At 43.8% G+C, this 20,431-nt stretch overlaps 2 protein-coding genes across 13 annotated transcripts in view; both read left to right on the forward strand.

The window, feature by feature from the left end:
* Window positions 1-20,431, forward strand: part of MOB2 (MOB kinase activator 2) — a 53,573-nt gene that overhangs the window by 4,837 nt on the left and 28,305 nt on the right. For 3 of the 11 annotated variants that reach the window (XM_080911461.1, XM_080911466.1, XM_080911458.1), the window contains exon 2: window positions 20,178-20,292. The exons of the other annotated variants lie outside the window; for them this stretch is intronic. The gene's annotated coding sequence lies outside the window, so the exon portion shown is untranslated. The remainder of the gene's footprint in view (window positions 1-20,177; window positions 20,293-20,431) is intronic. 11 annotated transcript variants of the gene reach the window in all.
* On the forward strand, window positions 8,514-9,607 carry LOC308416794 (adenosine kinase-like; the record flags this gene model as incomplete). Of its 2 annotated transcripts, XM_080911873.1 has the most annotated exons (2): window positions 8,514-9,062; window positions 9,234-9,607. In XM_080911873.1, 2 exons carry the CDS (start codon window positions 8,514-8,516, stop codon window positions 9,597-9,599), a joined length of 915 nt encoding a protein of 304 aa, XP_080767999.1. In that variant the 3' UTR covers window positions 9,600-9,607. The 2 variants fall into 2 exon arrangements, with proteins under 2 accessions (XP_080767999.1, XP_080767998.1); XM_080911872.1 differs by having other exon boundaries at window positions 8,514-9,607.

The raw sequence follows: 20,431 nt of genomic DNA on the forward strand, positions 1-20,431 counted from the left end.
CTGGGAACACGGAAGTAAAAACAATTGGAATAAAAACAAAAGGTTAAAGAGAGGAGGAAGAGGTTATTCAACAGGGTATCAAAGCCACATATGGCCCATGGCTTCTCCACTTGGCATTGTCAGTGTCTGTGCCATGGACCATGGCCATACCTACTGGTTTTCTTGTCTTTGTAGGCTTCCTTTGCCAGAATGCATGACCATCTAGTTTGTAGTTTTCATCCAGTTGGTCTTAGAATCCTTAAGATGCATTCCTAACCACCTCACCCCAGCACTTTTTAGTTATCCAGCAGAGCAACAGATAGCAAATGGTGCCCACCAGGATATAGGTCTACTCACCCTGCCAACCCTTAGGCACATCCCTGACAGGATCATGGGGCCATGTATAATTAAGCCCATGCTTTGGACAGCAGTGATTTTGGCTGAAGTACTTCTTTGTTGTGGTGTGTCAGGACAGCATGGGTGCTCACTTTTGTGAGTTTGCTCCTATAGGTTATGGATGGTTGACAGGTTGAGACAGGAGAGAAGGCCTGGCCTCTGCCTTTTGCCTGTGACCTTTCAGGGTCAGGCACTTTTTCTCAGTTGCTTTTTTACTGACATTCCTTTTCTTTCCTTCTTGAGCTAATGTATTCTCAATCTTCCTAATGCTATGACCTTTTGATACAGTTCCTAATGTTATGGTAACCCCCAACTATAAAATTATTTTTGTTCTTACTTCATAACTAATTTTTTGCTGCTGTTATGAATCCTAATGTAAGTATCTGTGTTTTCTGATCATCTTAGGTGACCCTTGTAAAAGGTCATGCCACCTCCAAAGGCAACCCACAGGTGAGAACTGCTGAGCTAGCAGAAGGGATACAGTCTTAGGAGCCCTTGAAGGGTGTCCCTGCCGAAGGTCCCAGCTCTCACCTTGTGGGCTGTGTCTTGGTCTTTGAAAAGGCCTGAGAGTACCAAGTGGCCCCAAGGAAGTGATGTCTGAGCCTGAGGCTGGCCTTGGGAGTAAGTCCAGGAATGTAAAATTAGCTTAGACATGGTGTGACACATAGCTTGGCTTGTTTGCATGGAACCTTGCCGTATGAAGTCCTGGCTAGGTCCCCAGGGCTGTCTGAGGATCCTCTGCAGAGCTTCTATAAGCCTGTGGGAGCTACTCTGCCACACACCATACTTGCCTTTCTCCTCCTTAGCCTGTTTTTTTGGTGCCATATGTGACAAGGCAGTTTGTGTGAGTTCTTTTTTTTTTTTTAAGATTTTCTTTTTATCGGCACCAATGTTGGGAAAAGGATGAAGAGAGTTGGGGGGTGGATATGGCCCATGGAGGTGCAGTGAGGCATAGCGGGCAAGGGAGATGCCTCTGGGGGGGCCCATGTTGGGAATCCCTTCTTCCTGAGGGACCAGCCACACGACGGTATAGTACAGAATAGACTTTATTCAAGTCATGGGAGAGAGAGTTAAGAGGGTAGTAGAGGCAGAGAGAGAGAGAGAGAGAGAGAGAGGAGTAGAGAAGAGGTCGACCATGAGCACATAGAGGGAGAGCAGGGAAGGGAAGGGGAAGAGGAGGGATAAAGGGGGAAAGCAAGGCTGCAAGAGAGCAAGAACAAGAGGCAAGAGTGTGTGAGTTCTGGTGTTGTAAGAAACAGTGATTCAGAGACTGGTGGAATCCAGGAACTGCTAAAGGTGTGTGCTATATGAACAGAGAGGTAAGTGGCCTACCTTTGGTGGTCACTGCCTGCTGCTTAGGGTGACAATAAGGAAATTGGAGCATGGTGGATGTAGTTTTAGTAAAGATCCTGAGGTCTGAGAAGGTGCTATGAAGATGACTGGACTTAAGGCAGGCTGACATGGTAGACATCTGCACAAAAGGGCTGCCTGTGTTATGCTTCCTAGGCTACTATAGACTTGTTCAGTATTACACAGTCAAGCACAGTCTATTATTATTTATTACTTCTTTCTTATTTTGATGAGTGGTTTTGAATTGCCTCTTTACCCCTTGAATGGGAAAGGAGTTGGGAGCTGTGGCTGGGAGATGGGGAACCTGAATTTCACTCTAGGGAGGTGGTTCTCAACCTGTGGATTGAAATCCCTTTGGGAGGTCAGATGACCCTTTCACAGGTGTTGAACATCAGATATTTAAATTACGATTCATAACTAGCAAAACTATAGTTATGAAGTAGCAATCAAAGTAAATTTTTGGTTGGGGTCACAACTTAAGGAACCTTATTAAAGAGTTGTAACATTAGGAAGGTTGAGAAACCCTTGTGCTAAGGGGTTATGGCAAAGCTATTTTGACTCATGATTTGGCAACTGTCTTTTGAGTATTGTGGCTTAAAACAAATATGTATGTATGTATGTGTGTATGTATGTATGCATGTTTGTATGTAAGTAAGTAAGTTAAGTGTCATCAGGAAACAAACTTCTCCCCTTCCCTTTCCCCTTTTGGTTTTTAAGAATCAAAGACTTGTTTCAACCTGCCCCAGTCTATCTATGAGTAGTGGAATTGAAAGTATCTGAGACCATGCCTGGTTTTTTGGGGGGATGGGGGCAGGAACAAAACAAAATAGAAAATATAATAAACTAACAAAATCCCTTTAATGTTTCATTGGTGTTACCATAAACTTACAGTTCTGTACAGTTATTCCTCAGTATTCCTCAGTATACTGAGAAGAGTGCTCTCAAGTACCAAGTGCTCAGATGCTCATGTTCCTAAGTAGCATGTTTATATGGAATATAATCATCCTTCTATGTATTATAAATAATTTCTATATTTTCTTTTTTTATATGTATTTATTGTATGTATGTGAATACACTGCAGCTGTCTTCAGACACACCAGAAGAGGGCATCAGATCCTATTACAGATGGTTGTGAGCCACCATGTGGTTGCTGGGAATTGAACTCAGAACCTCTGAAAGAGCAGGCAGTGCTCTTAACCACTGAGCCATCTCTCCAGCTCATCTATATTTTCTTCTAACAAATGATAAGTCCAGCTCTCTGAACAGTTGCAGATTTGTATTATTTAGAGAATAATAACAATATCTGTCACCTGCTCAGCCCAGAAACTATCTTTCGTTTATTGGTTGGTCGGTTGATTTGAAGCAGGGCTGGTCTACAACATGCTACCACCTCTTGAGTGTTAAAATTATAGGTATGTACCACCATACATGGTTTATACCCTACAGGGGATGACCAAGAAATTCATGTATGCTAGACAAGTGGTATACCAACCAAGTCACATACCCAACCCCAGATACACTTTTAAAAAATATTTATTATTATTAATGGTGTGTGTGTATGTATTTGCGTGTCTGTGTGTACATGAAAGTAGGTGCCCACAGAGTTTAGAGGAGTTAAATTTCCCCAAAGCTATAATTATAGTAGGTTGTGAGGCACTTGATATGGATGCTGGGAATCAAACTCTGGTCCTCTGCAAGAACAGTTTGTATTCTTGACTGCTGAGCCATTTTTCTATCCCCTTCCAGATACAATTGAAAAAAAAAATTTTTTTTGATCATTGTTTGGGTGAATCGTGGATTCCACAGATCACTGTATTGTTTCATGGCTCTGCTTTATTTAGACTTTGCTTGTATATGAGGAACATTATGGGTTGGCCTTGACTATTCTAGTACTTAGGTAAAACCAGTGGCAAGGAAAGTCTTCTCCAGAGCCCTCTTTAGTCTTTCTATAGTGCTTTTGCCACATCTTTTTGAAGTAGTGTTGTGTTGGTTCTCAGCAGAGAATACAACTGTCTACTAATGGTGCTCACTGTTTCTTCACACAGCTCTAACAGGGATACTCAGTGAGGGAATGTGTATATCTTATGGCAGCTCCTGGGGCAAGTGCAAATCTTTCTCTGCATCTTTGACTGTGATGGTACTTCAGCAGCCCCAGATGGGCAAGGACTGGGGGGCTGCTCATCTCCTGTTGCCTTTGATCCCAAACCTTTGTGCTTCAGACAAAAGGGTTTTTTGTTTGTTTGTTTGTTTTTCACCTAATCTTTCCTAGTTTTCCAGGTAACCTGTGCTGCCTCCCTTGATGGCTATTCCAGGAGGCCCAAGAGGGTTTTGCTTTCTTGAGTGTCTTGATACTGGTTGTCTACCAGAGCATGTTTCCCCAATGTAGCTTCTTATATGAAGTTTCCTCTTTGGCCTAGAGCATTCTCAAACTTTTTGCTCCTAGGAACCTCTTTATACTCCAAATTTTAACTGGATTTGTGTTAGTTGTATGTATCAGTATTTACCATTTTAGATGTTAAACAGAAATATCTTTCACCATTTAAAAAGGATAAGGACTAAACATAGTTTAGCATAAATAACATTTTTAAATTGAAAAAGAACCATTTTTCTTTTTAAAAAAGATTTATTATTATATATAAATACACTGTTGCTGTCTTCAGATACACCAGAAGTGGGCATCAGATCTCATTACAGATAGTTGTGAGCCACCATGTGGTTGCTGGGATTTGAGGATCTCTGGAAGAGCAGTCAGTGCTCTTAACCACTGAACCATCTTTCCATCCCCTAAGAACCATTTTCAAAGTGGAAAAGCTGCCAAGAACAGCCTTGCTTTTTGCCACCCCTGGAACTGGGTTTTAGGGTGGCTCTGTGTTCTGCTGGGATTTGGCCTTTACTAAGCCTATGCAGGGCTTCATTGAACACTAATAGGGTGAGGGTGAGCAAGGGAATTTTGGTCAGCTTGTGGGTCTGGACCCTCCTCTGAGTTCTAGCTCAGGAGTTCTCTTCCCTGGGGGAGCTTCCCACCACAAGGGAAATAAGTGGAAGGGGAGAGCAGCATTCCTGTCAGCTTCTGTTAGTCAGCATTACAGCTACTTGAATAAGTGGGGAGGACTGGGAGGAAAAGCCTTGTGAAGTGATATTGTTGGTGATGTTAGCCCTTGGTTCTGTTCCTAGTAGGAAGCTGGGCAAAAGGGTAAGGCACTAAACATCACCAGGATGACATCTCTTTTCTTAGCAGGTGGGTGGAGTTCTGTGGCATTTTAGCTCCAAGTTGACCTCCAGACAGGGTGAGATAGACTTCTGCCTATATCCTGCTACCTAATCCCATCCCTAAGTGATTATTGCCTTCTGGCTTGTGCCACTTCTGCTGTAAACAATGGAGAGCTACTGAGCCCTGACACCTCACTACTGGGATAAAGTGAATACGTAGTGTGACTGGGCTCTTCCCTTGGCCCACTTTTCTAGTTGTGTCTTTTTCTGTAACCTTGTGAACTGTGACGGACTCTAGTACTCAAGGGCCAGTGCTCTTGACAGCTAGTAAGGGGAACAGAGGCAGCCGTGTTGGATGAGTCTGCTCTGCTCTTAGCCTACCTGTGCTGGGCTTTGTTTCTTATCAGAATGACAATTTCTTAGTACAATGTTTAGCTTTTTGTTTTGTTTGGCTTTGATTTTTGAGACAGGGTTTCATTGTGTAGTCCTGGCTGTCCTGGAGCTAGCTTGTAGACCAGGCTGAACTCAAACTCACAGAGATCCACCTGCTTCTGCCTCCCCTGTGCTGGGATTAAAGACATGTACTACCACTTCCTGGTGTTTAACAGTTTTTAAATTATTATTTCTTATTCTATATGTGTGAGTATTTTTCCTGCATGCTTGTATGTGTACCACATGCATACTGTGCCTGGTGCTGTGGAGGCCAGAAGAGGGCATCTGATCCCCTGGAACTGGAGTTGTAGCCAGTTGTGAGCACTAGGATGCTGCATCCTCTGGAAAAGTAGTCAGTACTCTTAATCACTGAGCCATCTCTCCAGTCTTTAGTGAAATACTTTAAAAGTATCATTCTCCATTTGTATGACACCCTCTGCATGCTGACCTGCTCTGGTCTTTTTTGGTGGGAATACAGTACTTCCTATTTGGAATCTACCTTTATTCTGTTCTCTTGCCAGGAAGGAACATTGCTTCTTAGTGTCTTCCTTTGGGATCTTGCTATTTCCCTCAACTTAGCCTCTCATCCCAATGCAGATAGACTTCTTTCTACTGTCTTGCTTGGTTTATCCAGTATGGCTTGCTTCAAGTACCTTGCTGGCCTCTCCCTGACCCTTCCTTGTTCCCTGTCTGGATAGGATGTGGCCACTTGCCTTTCCTGCCCCATATTTCCTCCCTCTTTTCTTCCACTTTCTAATTTCCCCTCAAGGTTCCTGCAACTGCAATACCAGGGCAAGGTAGTGAGGCCATGAGTAACTACTGTGCCCACTGCTCTCCGGTTTACGTTCTAAAAGGAGATAACTCATTATGATGGGACCACATGCCAGATGGAGGTGCCACTGGAATCAGAGGCCTCCTCAGGATTGAGCCCATCTCAGGGACTCCTTTCCTAGTGCATTTCACATGAAGCCTGTATTGGGGAAAGTGTTGCCCTACATCTTGAGATATAGTGGACTTTTTTGGACTGCCAGCAGTATGAATAATGAATCAGAGACTGCTAATGAAGTTTAAAGCTTAGGTCTTTTGCTTGGGCCCTCTCCCAGCTAACTCATCTATCTTAACCCAACTATTTAGCCTATGACCTGTAATGTGACTAGCTCTATACCCTATACCTTTCTCTGACCTCTTGTTGTCTATGTCTGTTCTGTTCCTTTTCTGCTTCCTTAATCTCCCTCTTTTCTTGTATCCTCTCTGCCCAGAAGTTCTGCTTCCTCCTTCCTGCCTAGCTATTGGCCATCACCTCTTTATTACAACCAATCATCAGCAAGACAACCTCTCATGTAATTCTAGATTGCCTTTAGGCAGGTGAGGAAGGACAAGTATTTACAAAAGAGAAAACCCGGGGATTAGCAATAGAAGTGACAATACCAGAATCCTGCTGTTCTCTGCTGGTACAGAATTAACAATTGAAAATACAGAAATACACTTTCATACAAAGTTTTTAAAAAAGGTTATCCCAACTGTGAGGTTATTTCTTAGTATCTGGAGGGAATGAAGAGGGATAGTTACCACCTTTTTCACACTGACTTTATTCCTGGACCACCATGCTGTGAGGACAGTGAACTCATGAGCCTGATAAAGGTCCCAAACCTTGCCCCTTGTTCTTAATCTAGACAGCAGTTTTCAACCTGTGGGTTCCACCCTTTGAGGGTCAAATGACCCTTTCAGAGAGGTCACCTAAAACCATTGGAAAACACAGATATTTACATTATGATTCATAACAGTAGCAAAGTTATGAAGTAGCAACGAACATTTATGTTTGAGGTCAGCATGACCTCATAAAGGGTTGCAGCATTAAGAAGGTTGAGAAAACCACTGCTTAAGAATGAGGCATAAGCACAGCCCTACTGTTGTAGAAGGTAAGAACGTACTGCATGTAGCATGAGCAGCCAGTCCTAATGTGTTTACAGGAAGGGTAGAGACTGGAGGGACACTGTGTTAGATTTGGTGAGTGGGCCGTTACCTTAGCCTGATGCTTTGACTCTGTCAAGCAGATATTCTGTAGGAGCCAGGCTATCTGAGGAAGGCTTAGTGGTTGGAGGCTTTGCTTCAGTCTGTGTAGCTTGAGGACTTTCTGTATTGAGTAGCCCCTGTCCCAAATGAAAGAACTGAAGCACTGTTAGAACCACTTAAAGTATCAGTTGTATTTTGGCTTCTGAACTCAGCTAGCTCTCTAAATGCTTTACTTTGCTCTTCAGGTCCTCAGAAACTGGGAGTCAAGGAAAGCCAGCAGAAAATGACCCATCTAGGAGTTAGGAGGAACCTGTGATTACCATCTAGTTCTAGGTAGTCAAGAACTAGAAGCATCTAAGCAAATAGACTGTTCTTCCCTTGGTTGGGCTGTCTCCCCTCTTTGTTGTCTTGAAATGCTGAGGGAGATAGGCGAGAGAGGATCCCCAGTCCTACAGCTAGTGCCTCAGGAGTACTCAGGGCTGCATATCAGCAAGGGTGCTGCCAGCCAATGACTGTCAGTGAGATGGGTATGTGGTCTGAAGCCACAGACTAGCTCCAGTGCTGTACAAGTGGTATGGAATCTCTTTCTGGTCTGATTTAGTACCCACTCTGTGTGCGGCTTGGCCTGGCAGTTTTGTGACTTGAAGCAGAGATTCTCTGACTTCCATATGGCTCCACTCAAGTGTCACCTCCCTAGGGCTTTATAAGGCTAAGTAATACCCTGAAAGGTATGTCCTGGATTTGCTTGTTTAAGAAGAGTTTGTCAGGGTACTCAGCATTTACTACATATCCTGGATTTACCTGGCACCTAGTAATTGGCAGAGTGGTATTGCTGAAGAAGAGAAGAACCCGTGACAACAGGCCAGGGCAGGCAGCTGACTCCTGTGAGACACTATGCTTCCACTTAGTGACTGTATCTAGCCAGGTTTCTTTGGGAGCTGTTCACCTCAGTTATGGGCCTGCACATGATATAGGCTTTGCTGACTTGCTGCACTCTCTGCAACAGCAGACTCCACAGGAACTTAACAGTGAATATAATCTGTGTATGAGGGTACAGTGGCCTCACAGGGAAGGTAGGATAGGGGTACATAAGAGACTATCATTGAGAGCCAAACTACGGTGAGAGTGCGAAGATGGCAGCTGCGGACAAGCTGAAGCCCAAAGAGCTCAAGGTGGAAGCTCCACAAGCGCTGAGTGAAAATGTGCTGTTTGGAATGGGAAATCCTCTTCTTGACATCTCTGCTGTAGTCGACAAAGATTTTCTTGATAAGTATTCTCTGAATCCAAATGACCAGATCTTGGCTGAAGATAAGCATAAGGAATTGTTTGATGAACTTGTAAAAAAATTCGAAGTTGAATATCATGCTGGTGGCTCTACGCAGAATTCAATGAAAGTGGCTCAGTGGATGATTCAGGAGCCACACAAAGCAGCAACATTCTTTGGATGCATCGGGATAGATAAGTTTGGGGAGATCCTGAAGCGTAAAGCTGCCGACGCACATGTGGATGCTCATTACTACGAGCAGAATGAGCAACCAACTGGAACGTGTGCTGCGTGCATCACTGGTGGCAACAGGTCTCTTGTTGCTAACCTTGCTGCCGCCAGTTGTTATAAGAAAGAAAAGCATCTTGATCTGGACAGGAACTGGATGCTGGTGGAAAAAGCCAGAGTTTACTACATAGCTGGCTTCTTTCTTACTGTGTCCCCAGAGTCAGTACTGAAAGTGGCTCGCTATGCTGCTGAGAACAACAAGGTCTTCACTTTGAACCTGTCTGCACTGTTCATTAGCCAGTTCTTCAAGGAAGCCTTGATGGAAGTCATGCCTTATGTTGACATCCTCTTTGGAAATGAGACGGAAGCTGACACTTTTGCTAGAGAGCAAGGCTTTGAGACTAAAGACATTAAAGAAATAGCCAAAAAGGCGCAGGCTCTTCCAAAGGTGAACTCGAAGAGGCAGAGGACTGTGATTTTCACTCAAGGGAGAGAGGACACTGTAGTGGCTACAGAAAATGATGTCACTGTTTTCCCCGTCTTGGATCAAAACCAGGAAGAGATCATTGACACCAATGGAGCTGGAGATGCATTTATTGGAGGGTTTCTGTCTCAACTGGTCTCTGACAAGCCTCTGACGGAATGCATTCGCGCCGGCCACTATGCAGCGAGTGTCATAATTAGGCGAACTGGCTGTACTTTTCCTGAGAAGCCAGACTTCTACTGATAGAAGAAAGAAAATGCAGGCTATGGAGTAGAGACTGCAGTGACCACGTCCTGAGCATTCCTGCCATAAGAAAGAATAAAATTATCCTCTGTCTTTGCCCACCATGATTCTCATTATTAACCTAGAGGGCTCAGTGCTACTCCTAGAATCTTTAGTCTCTCAAAATCTGGGAAAAATGTTTATTTCCATAGTTTGTTAGTGCCTCTTCAATGTCAAACAGGTATACAACATTTCATTTCCAATTGTTTGTAAATTCATCATTATTTAGTAAATTGATCATTTTTTATATTTCTGCTTCTAATGTAGGTACAATTCAATATAATAGACTTTTAAAAGAAATTAATACTAACATCATTCTTGAGCTTTTTATATAAATGTATTTGGAAGCATGTGTGCACACACGTTTCATACACACACATACACACACACACACCTGATAATTGTCAGATAAGGTACAGAAATATTTAATAACACCAAATTACTCTGTGTAAGTTCTTACGTGTGCTTCAGACACCTGATGGACTTGGGACAATTGATTAATCCCCAACTTTGCATTATGTTTAGATTGTAACCTTCTGCTCACTGATGGTACTCTGTAATTTGATACAAATAAAAATTGTCATATAGGGGGACAAAAAAAAAAGAGACTATCATTGAGCTGGACTGGTTATAATAGCAAAATAGAAGACACACCACACAAGATGGGAGGGGTCAAACCATAATCTTGGCTCTAACATGTGGTCTCTCTCTGATCTGCTTTTCTCCTAAAAACCAGTGAATCATTATCCTTGCCTTACTGAAGGTAAGTAATTTCTTGCACTGGCACCCCACACAGTGTCTGGGAAGCCAGTAGGGAAAGTTAGGTTGCCATTTTCCTTGTTGCATTGTTGATGTTTATGACAAAGAAGAAAGGGTATAAGAACGGCACTGGATCCTGCTGCTGTGTTAACACAGAGGGAGAAGAGCCCGGAGGGCACTGCCAGTCCTAGGTAGAAATCGGGTCAGGTCTGATCATTGGGAAAGATGAGATTGAGGCATATATTTCCTTGGAAATGTGAGCTTCTTTATCCTCATGAGCTGTTCCCTGGTGGTCCATGGTGTTGTCTTGGGTTTTTGATGAGGCTGGGCCTGGTAGGTGTTCATAATGAGTTCACAGTAAGTCTTGGTTTCTTTGCCCACCTCTGAAGTTGTGTCACATCTGGGAACTGGGTGCACAGGCATGTTTAGAATCTTCTGTTGGATTCATAGTCTCGTCTGTCCAGAACTTATAGAATTCTGATGGGTGTGCTTTGAAGCCTTGTATGCATGTCATGGGAAAGGGAGCAGGTTTTCTGCTCTTGTAGAGCTTGGTATTACGTGTCTATTGTAGAAGGATGAATCACAGCAAAAACCAAAAAACAAACTTAATTATCCTGTCACTCAGATGGTTCAAGCTGTCACACTCTGTCCTCTTTTCTGTGCTGGGTATTTAGGATGTTTCCAGGCCAGATTGTACCTTTAAAGGTCCAATCTGCTATACCTGATGTTTCCATGGGTGGAGTTCTTGAGTGGCTGCTGACATATTCCACAGCAGTTCTTGGTCCATCCTTATCCCACTTTTCCTGGTAGCATTAAGCAGAACAGTGTTATTGCCTGGCACTGAGATCATATGATTTTCTTTTGTGATTGTCTGCTTTGCCTACTTTACCTTGATTGGTTTTGTCTTCATTTGATGGGCACTGAGTTCTCTGGACAAGGTTCTGAGTATTAGGATTTAGCCTTGAGTGGGTTCCTAGAGATAAGTGAAAGCCAAAGCAGACACCATGAGACAGGATAGGGCCAAAGCATCTTTATTACTTAGCAAGACAAAAAGGCAGCTGGGCAAACTCCAAACTCCACTTCTCCATGTCTCATATCCAACTCCTTTCTGCTTTGTTGGCTATGGCACAATTCTTGTTTTGGCTGGTTCTATTCCCTGTTAGCAGCTTTCCCAGCTCTGGGTCAGATGTCCCACAGCTCTGGGTCTCAAACATCTTGGGGTCTCCAAGGCAACTCCAACATTACAGCTTCTTGTTCCACTGTCTGGGATCCACATGTGATCTTCTGGGCTCCTCCAGAGGGCTTGGGTCACATCTCCAGCTTTGCCCTCTGTAGTACTTCAGGGTCTAGTTGAATCCACACCACTACTGCTGTTCTTGGTGGTCATCTCATGGTACTAGCTTCTCCAATTCGCTGGAGTCTTCTGCAGCATCTAGGCTTCACCAATAGCCTCTCATAGGCTTTCTTTATGCTGCCAAGCCTCAACTTCTTTGCATGACCACTTTAGTTTCGGGCCATCAACTGCAACTGAGGCGCATCTTCACCAGTGGTCTTCCTTGGCCTCTCAGAGAGCCAAGCCTCAGCTGTTCTCTATGACTCCTTCATACCTTCAGAACTAGTACCACCTGGGTGATTCTTACACATTACCAAGTCTAGCTGCAGCATGAGGTAGGTACAACATTGGCTATCTCTGGAACATAAGTTGTACTCTCAGAAAACACTTCCCAGAAGATTTTACCTGAGTGATTCTGGTCTTTTTTAAATTACTGCTAATTTCTTAGCTCCAGCTAATTATACCATGGTTGGGAGCTGTTTCAAACTCTGTTCTCTCTTATGAGTTTTATTGGGGTTCTGATTTTGGCTAACTACCTTACCAGTTCTTCGGTCTGGTGGCATGGTCCACAGCCCCACAGATAACTAGATAATAATAATAATGCCTAGATATAACTATTTCTTTTTCAATGGAAAATACATAAACAATAAACTTATATGGGTGGGATCTTGCCCCAAAGTCACCATTCCCTTAATATATTTATCTCCTCAAACACAGGATTTAGTAGCTCCTTTTCACTTCCTGGTGCCCTTTATAACTTGAAACATATATTTTGTACTTTTCCTTTCAAAGCTTGCTACAACTGATCAAAATGCTCTTCATGAGACCAAACCAGAGAACAAAGTCTCTGTTGGACTTTTTTGAGACTTTCTTTGTCAATGCAATTAATACTCTCTTTGCTTTAGCCTCAGGTAGACTCTTCAGACAAAAGGGGCAAAAACAGCCATATTCTTCACCAAAATACCACAAAAACAGTGTACTGGCTGGTTTTGTATCAACTTGACATAAGCTGGAGTTACCACAGAGAAAGGTGCCTCCCATGAGATGTTTCTATGATATCCAGCTGTAAGGCATTTTCTCATCTAGTGATGGGGGGAGGGGGAGGGGGACCCAGCCCATTGGGGGTGGTGCCATCCCTGGGCTGGTAGACCTGGGTTCTATAAGAAAGCAGGCTGAACAAGCCAGGGGAAGCAAGCCATAAGTAACATCCCTCCATGGCCTCTGCATCAGTTCCTGCTTTTCTGACCTGTTTGGGTTCCAGTCCTGACTTCCTTTGCTGATAAACAACAACATGGAAGTGTGAGTTGAATAAACCCTTTTCTTCCCAACTTGCTTCTTGGTCATGATGTTTTGTGCAGGAATAGAAACCCTAAGACAAACAGTCTCTAGGCTACATACTGAAATTCTTCTGCACTGAAACCTCTTGGGCCATGTCTGCACAGTTCAAATCACCCTCAGCACTAGTGTCTTTTAATGAACAGTAGAGGAAAATGAAGGCTTACAACTGATGCTAGATAAGGTATTAGGGTAGGGCAATAGCCCCAGTATGTCTGTACTTGCTGTTGTGGAATGATATCTCCCTCTCTCTCTCCCTCTCCCTCTCCAAGAGGGAGTGTGTGTGTGTGTGTGTGTGTGTGTGTGTGTGTGTGTGTGTGTGAGAGAGAGAGAGAGAGAGAGAGAGAGAGACAGAGACAGAGACAGAGAGAGAGACACAGAGAGAGAGAGAGAGAGTGTGTGTGTGTGTGTGTGCCTGTATGCCTCTTGTGCAGTTATAGAGCAAGGTTCCTTAGGAATGGAAGGAGCCAGTGGGACCTCTGCTCTCAGTCCTGTGATCTGTTGCCTCAGGGTACACCCACTGTAGTTACTAGGGGAAATGCTGACCCCAGTTCTGTGCAGAACAAGATGCAAAATCATCAGGCAGTCCTTAAATCAGTACGGCAGTTACATAACTGCTATAACCTAGGTCTCCTAGAAGAGTTCTAAAGAAACTATCACTGGTGAACAAGACCCTATTTTCCCTTCTCTTTGCCAGTGTAGCAGTCTGGATTCTGAGTTGTGTAAAGAAACTCCAGGCCACTTTTGCTTCTGTAAATTATGGATCTCCTTGCCTTGTTGATGTTGAGCCACGTGTGAGGCTGGTGGTTCTCAAATCCATTTCGAGACATTGTCCTAGATGAGATTCCTTTTTCAGTACAACTTAATCCTGAAGTTCTAGTTTTGATTTATTTGAGACTAGCCTTGACTGTCCTGGAACTCTTTGTATGCTTGGCTGGCCTCAAACTGACAGAGATTCACCTACCTCTGATTGGGATTAAAGGCATGTGCTCCATTATACCTGGCCTGAAGTTCTGGTTTCAATGAGACTTTTCTTGTTTGTTTTTCTTTGAAACAGCATCTCATTCAGCCCAGGCTAGCATCAAACTTGGTATGTAGTTGAGGCTGGCTTTGAGCTCCTGATCCTCCTGCCTCCACTTGCTGGTTTCTATAATTATAGTCATAAGACTCACATATGACGTAGTATAACTTTTTTTTTAAGTTATTGTTGAAATAAAGGGGTCTCCCGGTCCTCCCTTTGCTTCCCTAGTGCTGAGATTACAGGTATAAGCCACCTCATTTGGGTCTAATGTAACATACATTTATTATTATTTTGAGAGAGAATCATACCTTTGCCTCCTCAGTGCTAGGATTACAGGAATGTGTAACTTTTATAAAATTCTGCTGTGATGTACTTGAACTACTACTAGAGCCTATACTAATCTTATTGGTATTCTTCAGCCTGGCAACAACCCAGAATTTCTCTCAGCTTTCAGAAACTTATGTTTGGTAGCAGCTTACTCTCTGATCTTTGTCTTATGTCACTGGCCAATGCCATAATCTATCTTTACTACCAGAGACCATCCAGAAATGAACCAGGTCCACATTCCTTTGCTTGCTTCTATCAATGTGCTGAGATTCTCTCCCCAACACTAGAGCCTGTACTTGCAATATCTCTTTCTATAGACTTCATGTTTTAGCCTTCATCTAGGAACTGAATGGAATAGTTAATTCTTGCTTTCTTTGTGCTATGGTCTCATGTCGCTGGCCTGGGAAAGACAACTGTTCATCATGCTCCCTCTGTTGCCATTGCCCAGCTTCTGGCTGGCACTCTAGAGAGGCAAAAGAGCCCTTTCCGTGCATGTAGCTTGTTCAGGGTATTTGGTAAGACAGAGCCTTGCCATTTGTTTTTAGAGGACTCTTCAAGGTACTCAAAGAGCTATGATAACTTATGGTAGCTAGACTCTGAACATGTAATTCTTAGCTACTTTCTTTATAAATCCTTGTGAATAAGAGTTAGGGCCTGCTTGAAAGGCTTGGGCAAATATTAACCCACTTTAGAGGTTAACTATAAATGGGTCTCAAGGCATTAAACCCACTGGGTTATAAGAGATTCTGCTACCTGTTGGGGATATGGTGTACAAACACTTTATCCCACCTGTAGTCCATGGGTACCTTAGGGTCCTGTATCTTTCCTTGTTAGCACAGCCTACTGCTGCAGCTCATTGCACACTGCCTTGGGGGCAGAACAGACAGACTCCTCTTCCCTCATTTTGAGGGTCTCTGTCCACATGTGTGTCAGGACAAGGTATGGCAAGTTTTTGCAGTGGCTAGGGCAGGAAAACAGCTCCTTTGGGAATATAGCCAATTTACCCCCCAGATAAGAGTTGGACTTGGACTCTCATTCTGTTTCTGGTCTGCTCTCTGTTCAGATAGCAAGCAAGTGAATTTTTCACATTTCTATGTAGAGCTTGGGACTTGACTACAGGTTCCATGGTCTGATCGGGGTGCTTAGGGGCTAGTCCAGGAGGAACCTGAGACTGATCATGGTTCTACTCATGTATTGATCCTTTTTCCTTTCTTGCACACCTGAACTGTTTTGTTATAACTCCTCAACTCTAGACACTGACTCCTGCCTTTACTCACACATTGCCCTGAGCTATTAGGACTTTATCTTAGAGCAGATATGTATACAGACCAGAGCCTGAGAGGAAACTAAAGGGAACTTGCTGTGTGAGTACTGGGCAAATGAGTACCTGTTTGGTGTGTTACATCCTCTACAGGAAGCTCCTCCCCCTGAAAGACATTGGAAGAGCCAGAGAGGTATCTGAGAATTTTTTCAGAAGTGAGAACCTGTAAGTCTTGGGCCAATTGCCAGCACATATTTTACCCAGGCCCTAGGTCTACTTTTGGGTCTTTGGCTGCCACCCTTTTCTAGTGGGAGCTCTAGTGTGGTGTGGGGAATACGTTGATGCAAGAAATTGCTGTTTCTAGATTTGGCATCTTCTGCACGCACCCATGATAAATGGTTCTACAGCTGTGGTAGATGTAGCTGGTTATGTTAAGTTGTGTCCTGAGGTTGTTAAGGGAGGACTCAGAAGGGCCATTTCTTCTGTAGAAGCTCCTTGTGAGGAAGGATGTGTCTGTGACCTCATCACAAGGCTGGATCTGAGGGCAGACCAGGCCCAGGCCTTCAGGTCTGTAATAAGCTAATTGTGCTGACACAAGAGTCACTGCATGGGTATCCTGGGTTTAGAAAAGGTGTGTCAGGGTGAATGGTACAGTGGAAGGTAAACCTGAGAGAGTCTGTCCTCCTTTTTCCCTTCTCCTCTTTTCCCTCGATGAAGTGTCATCCTTTCTAATCATGTCGCGATCATGGCTGTGTGGGCCTCTGATGGAGCCCAGAAAGTTGATGGGCATAGACCTTGATGTGGAATGTTGCCTAGGCCACAGAATCAGAGAATGGTGTTGATAGCATCAATTTATGACCAAATTCCTGTTCCCCTTACTGTACCTTTCCCTTCCTGACCAAGCATTTGCTGAACTTTATTTCTGTACATGGTGCTGGAGAGCAAACTCAGGCCTCATACAAGGTGGGCAGGTACTTTACCACTGAACTATACTTGTTTGCAACACTTTGCCCAAACATATTGCAGTCTTAGTATTCTCTTGGAAGTATTTCAGTGTACATCTCTGAAAGATGGAGTAGGTTTTTGTTTTGTTTGAGATAGATCTCACCCAACGTGGCCTATAACTCCCAATCCTCTTGCCCCTGCCTTCTAAGTGCTTGTAGATGTGTGCCACCATTCTAGTCACAGGAAGTCTCTCAGTGTTCACATTTTCCTAAGAAACTCCACATACCTGTTTCTCTTCTAGTTTTTCACTCTCTTTTCTTTCCCTTTACTTATCCCTCTCTCCCATCCAAGACTCAGGTAAATCCCATGGGTGACTCTGTTGGTGTTGCCATATGCCATCTGAGCTGGAAGATCACCTTCTCTGTACTTCTCTGTTGAGGAAACAGATTTTACTCTATGACTACTATCTGGACAGTGTCTTTCACAATATTTGTGCTTGGGCTAACTGTCCATAGGTTCCTTGGCAAAGGCCCAGACTTCACCAGTGTAGGTGCTTCCTCAGTTATGGTGGTGCTGTCATTGGCAGGATCCGTGAAATCTGGATGCTTCTGGATACTGCAGGGTATTCCCCTTGTCTCTTTTCTTACTAGGTAGATAACTGTGAAGAAGTATCTCTTGTGCCTGCCTGGCGCCCCCAAGAAAGTTAAGGTACATGCTTGTCTTTTTTTTTTTTTTTTTTTAGTTTGCCCACTCTCAGAATGAAGAAGCTGACCCTAGCAGAAGTGCCAATTTAAGAATCATATCTGTAAGCACTTTTGGATTAAAAGTCTGTCACCTAATATGGCTTTCACTATATTTAGGAAAACCATGTCCCATCTTGAGCCAGGTTTGTGGTCTTCTCAGCTCTGGACCCCTATGTATGTGTTCCTTGGCCCTGTCGAGGGTCCCTGCTGCTATCATCAGTCTGCAAAGTAACCCCAGTATGTTTCTTATACCTTGCCTCAGCCTGCAGGGTACAAGTAATGCATATAGTAGTAGATGACATCATCACTTAAGGCTTCCTTGAAAATGGAAGCCTGAAACAGGGAAACTTGGGAGATACAGAAGAGAGGGGCCAAGCTAGATACAGTTTTTCAATACAAGTGAAGGCCAAATATAGAGGGGTTCGGATACTTTGCAGGCACTAAAACAATAGCATTTATGGGTTCAGCATGACTATATTTGTGTTTTTGCAAGAGCACTCTGATGATGCAGGGAAGATTCTATCTCATAAGTATGGCTTGTTGGAGCTGTGATCACGTCCCACACATCTACTCTAGAAGCAGTCTCTCATTGTTCTCTGTGGCATGAGATGCCCAGGCAGAGAGATGTCAGATGGGCAGTGGACATAGGATAGGTCCAGCCAAGCCCTAAGGCAAGAGTAAAATGAGTAAGGGTGAGGTAAAGAAGGAACACAGAAGTGGGACTCAAGAAGGCCTGCGTGGTCAGGAGTAGGGTGCAAAGATGGACAATGAGAAATACAGGTGAATTGTAGGTGTGTATCTCTGCAAGCAGAAGGGCTGGGTACAGAGGTGGCTTGTTGGGTTAGGCTTCTCTGGGTGATAAGACAGGGATGACCCTGTCAATGCATCTAGTATTTGGCATCATTTGTCTTGCAGTTGGAAGATTTCTCTTCATGTTCACAACAAGCAGCCCAGACAACTCCCATCTGCTAGGGTTCTGTTATCTTTGAAACACTACTTCAATCTGTCTAGACATTCTTCAAGTACTGATGGCCTTTCCATTTCCAGGTCCAGGTTCAGCTAAGGGTGTCCAGGGCTATTGCCAGATTTCTAGAAAAGTGCTGTACTCTGCTCATTTGAACACACCTGAGCCATTATTTTTCACTTCACAAGTAGGAAGGTGAGTCACAGAGGTTGATGAGTCCAGGAAGTCTGGTTTTGCAGAGCCCAGAGCATTCAGGCAGTGTCCAAGAAATTATTGCTCCTTCAGGACCCTGCAACCATTGTGTAGCAGTGCCTGTGGTCTCTAGCTTTCTGAAGACCTCAAAGGATTGTAGGCCTGGAACCTGCTAGCCCAGACCACGGCGGCTCATGTGGAACCCACCAAAGCTGATTGAAAAGAACTGGCTATTTATCCACATGTTGGTATGTCCCATCCCTATATGTATCATCCTATCCCCACTTCCGGATGTAACTGCATGCAGGCTAGGCTAGATCTTGTTTCCACTAGAGGGCACTCTTGACCACTTAGTGATCACTACAGTGATCCTATCCGGTTCACAGTACAAAGTACAGTTACTCTTGTGATTTTTCTGTGTGGTTGGTGGTCTCTCCTGAGTTGCTGTGGGTTAATGAGCGAAGGCTGGAGGGAGTTCTGCATTGTGAGAGCATATCCAACACCAAGTGCAGAGCTGGCATTGGGGCTAGTGCCTAGCAGCCTACACATGCACATATGACCCAGGAGCCATGCCCTAAGACTGGTGGTGCCTTGTTCCAGGAGTGGTGGGAGAATTTGAATGCTCATCTGTGCCAGCATAGGGAGACACTAGTATTTTCATCTCTGACAATCCAGTGGGTGAAAAGAGATTATTCTAATTGAATCACTTTTGACCTTGTTTATTTTGATCCATCATCTTCATTACTGATATTTTCTTTTAATGGTTTCAGGTTGCCTTTGACCACTTTTTCATCCCAAGAGCAGTAAGGATAGCCATGGGGATAGGTCCATTCTGTTTGTTTGGTTCTCTTGGCTCTTTACGGGAATGACATGTAGGGGGTGTTTGTTTGTTTGTTTTATTTTTTTGGAAGGGATGTTTAGAGGAATATCATTGACCCTATTTAGATAACAACCCTGCTTAAAGATTATGGTCTGCTATTAACCTCCCTCACAGATTGTCCTGGGTTTGGGGGTTATGTCACTGCCAGAATTGTGGTTGGTGGCTCTGCACCAGAGGAAGAAGGAGCTTCTGAACCACAAAACCACCTGAAAGTGGTTGCAGAATTTTGTGTGTGATGGATGTGAGGTAGGTACACAGTGTTTAGCTGTGATGAGTTTGTGTGCCTCATCTCCAGGGACCTGGTTTGCTGCATCCTTCCCTGTATATGTTGGAGAGACAATGATTGACAACTCTGCCCAGGGCAATAAAGAACATAGCTGGGTGTCATGTAGTCATTGGAACAAATCGCCTTGGAAACAGTATTCAGGGTTTTGTTATGTTTTTGTTTTCTTAGTTTCTTTCCTTTTGGTGCTGGGTAAAGGATGGTGGTGGAACTCATGCCCTTGTGCATGTTAAGGAAGTACCGTGCTACTGAGCTATATCCTCAGCCCAAGTACATCAGTTCTGAAGCCTTAAGTAAGGACTCTGGTGTGGTCCATGGACTTGGACAAGATGGAGTCCTTGACCTTCAGGGTCACAATCGTGACACTTATGGAATAGGTGTGAAGCAATGGCTCTGTCTTAGGTTTGTTTGCTGACTAGGAAGTAGGGCAGATGTGGAGCCAACCCATCTGTCATTCATAGGAATCTACGTTAAAGGCTTCCTCTGAATGTCCTAGAGTCTACCCAAGAGGGGATGGATGTTCCTGATATGCCCAGACCTCCTACCACATGGACCTTCTACCTCACCAGCTGCTGTAGTTGTAGAAAAGCAGTCTTCTATCCTTCATGAGGGTAAGGACCATCTTGCTCTTTCTGGTGTGTCATTCTATAGTTAGTGCTTCATTCAACCTCATTATTTGTAATTTATTCTGAGTTTAGGTGTTTGATTAATTGCTTAAAACAAAACAAAACAGACTTTCTAGTCCATGGG

Source organism: Micromys minutus (assembly GCF_963924665.1).
Source record: "Micromys minutus genome assembly, chromosome: 2".
NCBI lineage: Eukaryota > Metazoa > Chordata > Mammalia > Rodentia > Muridae > Micromys > Micromys minutus.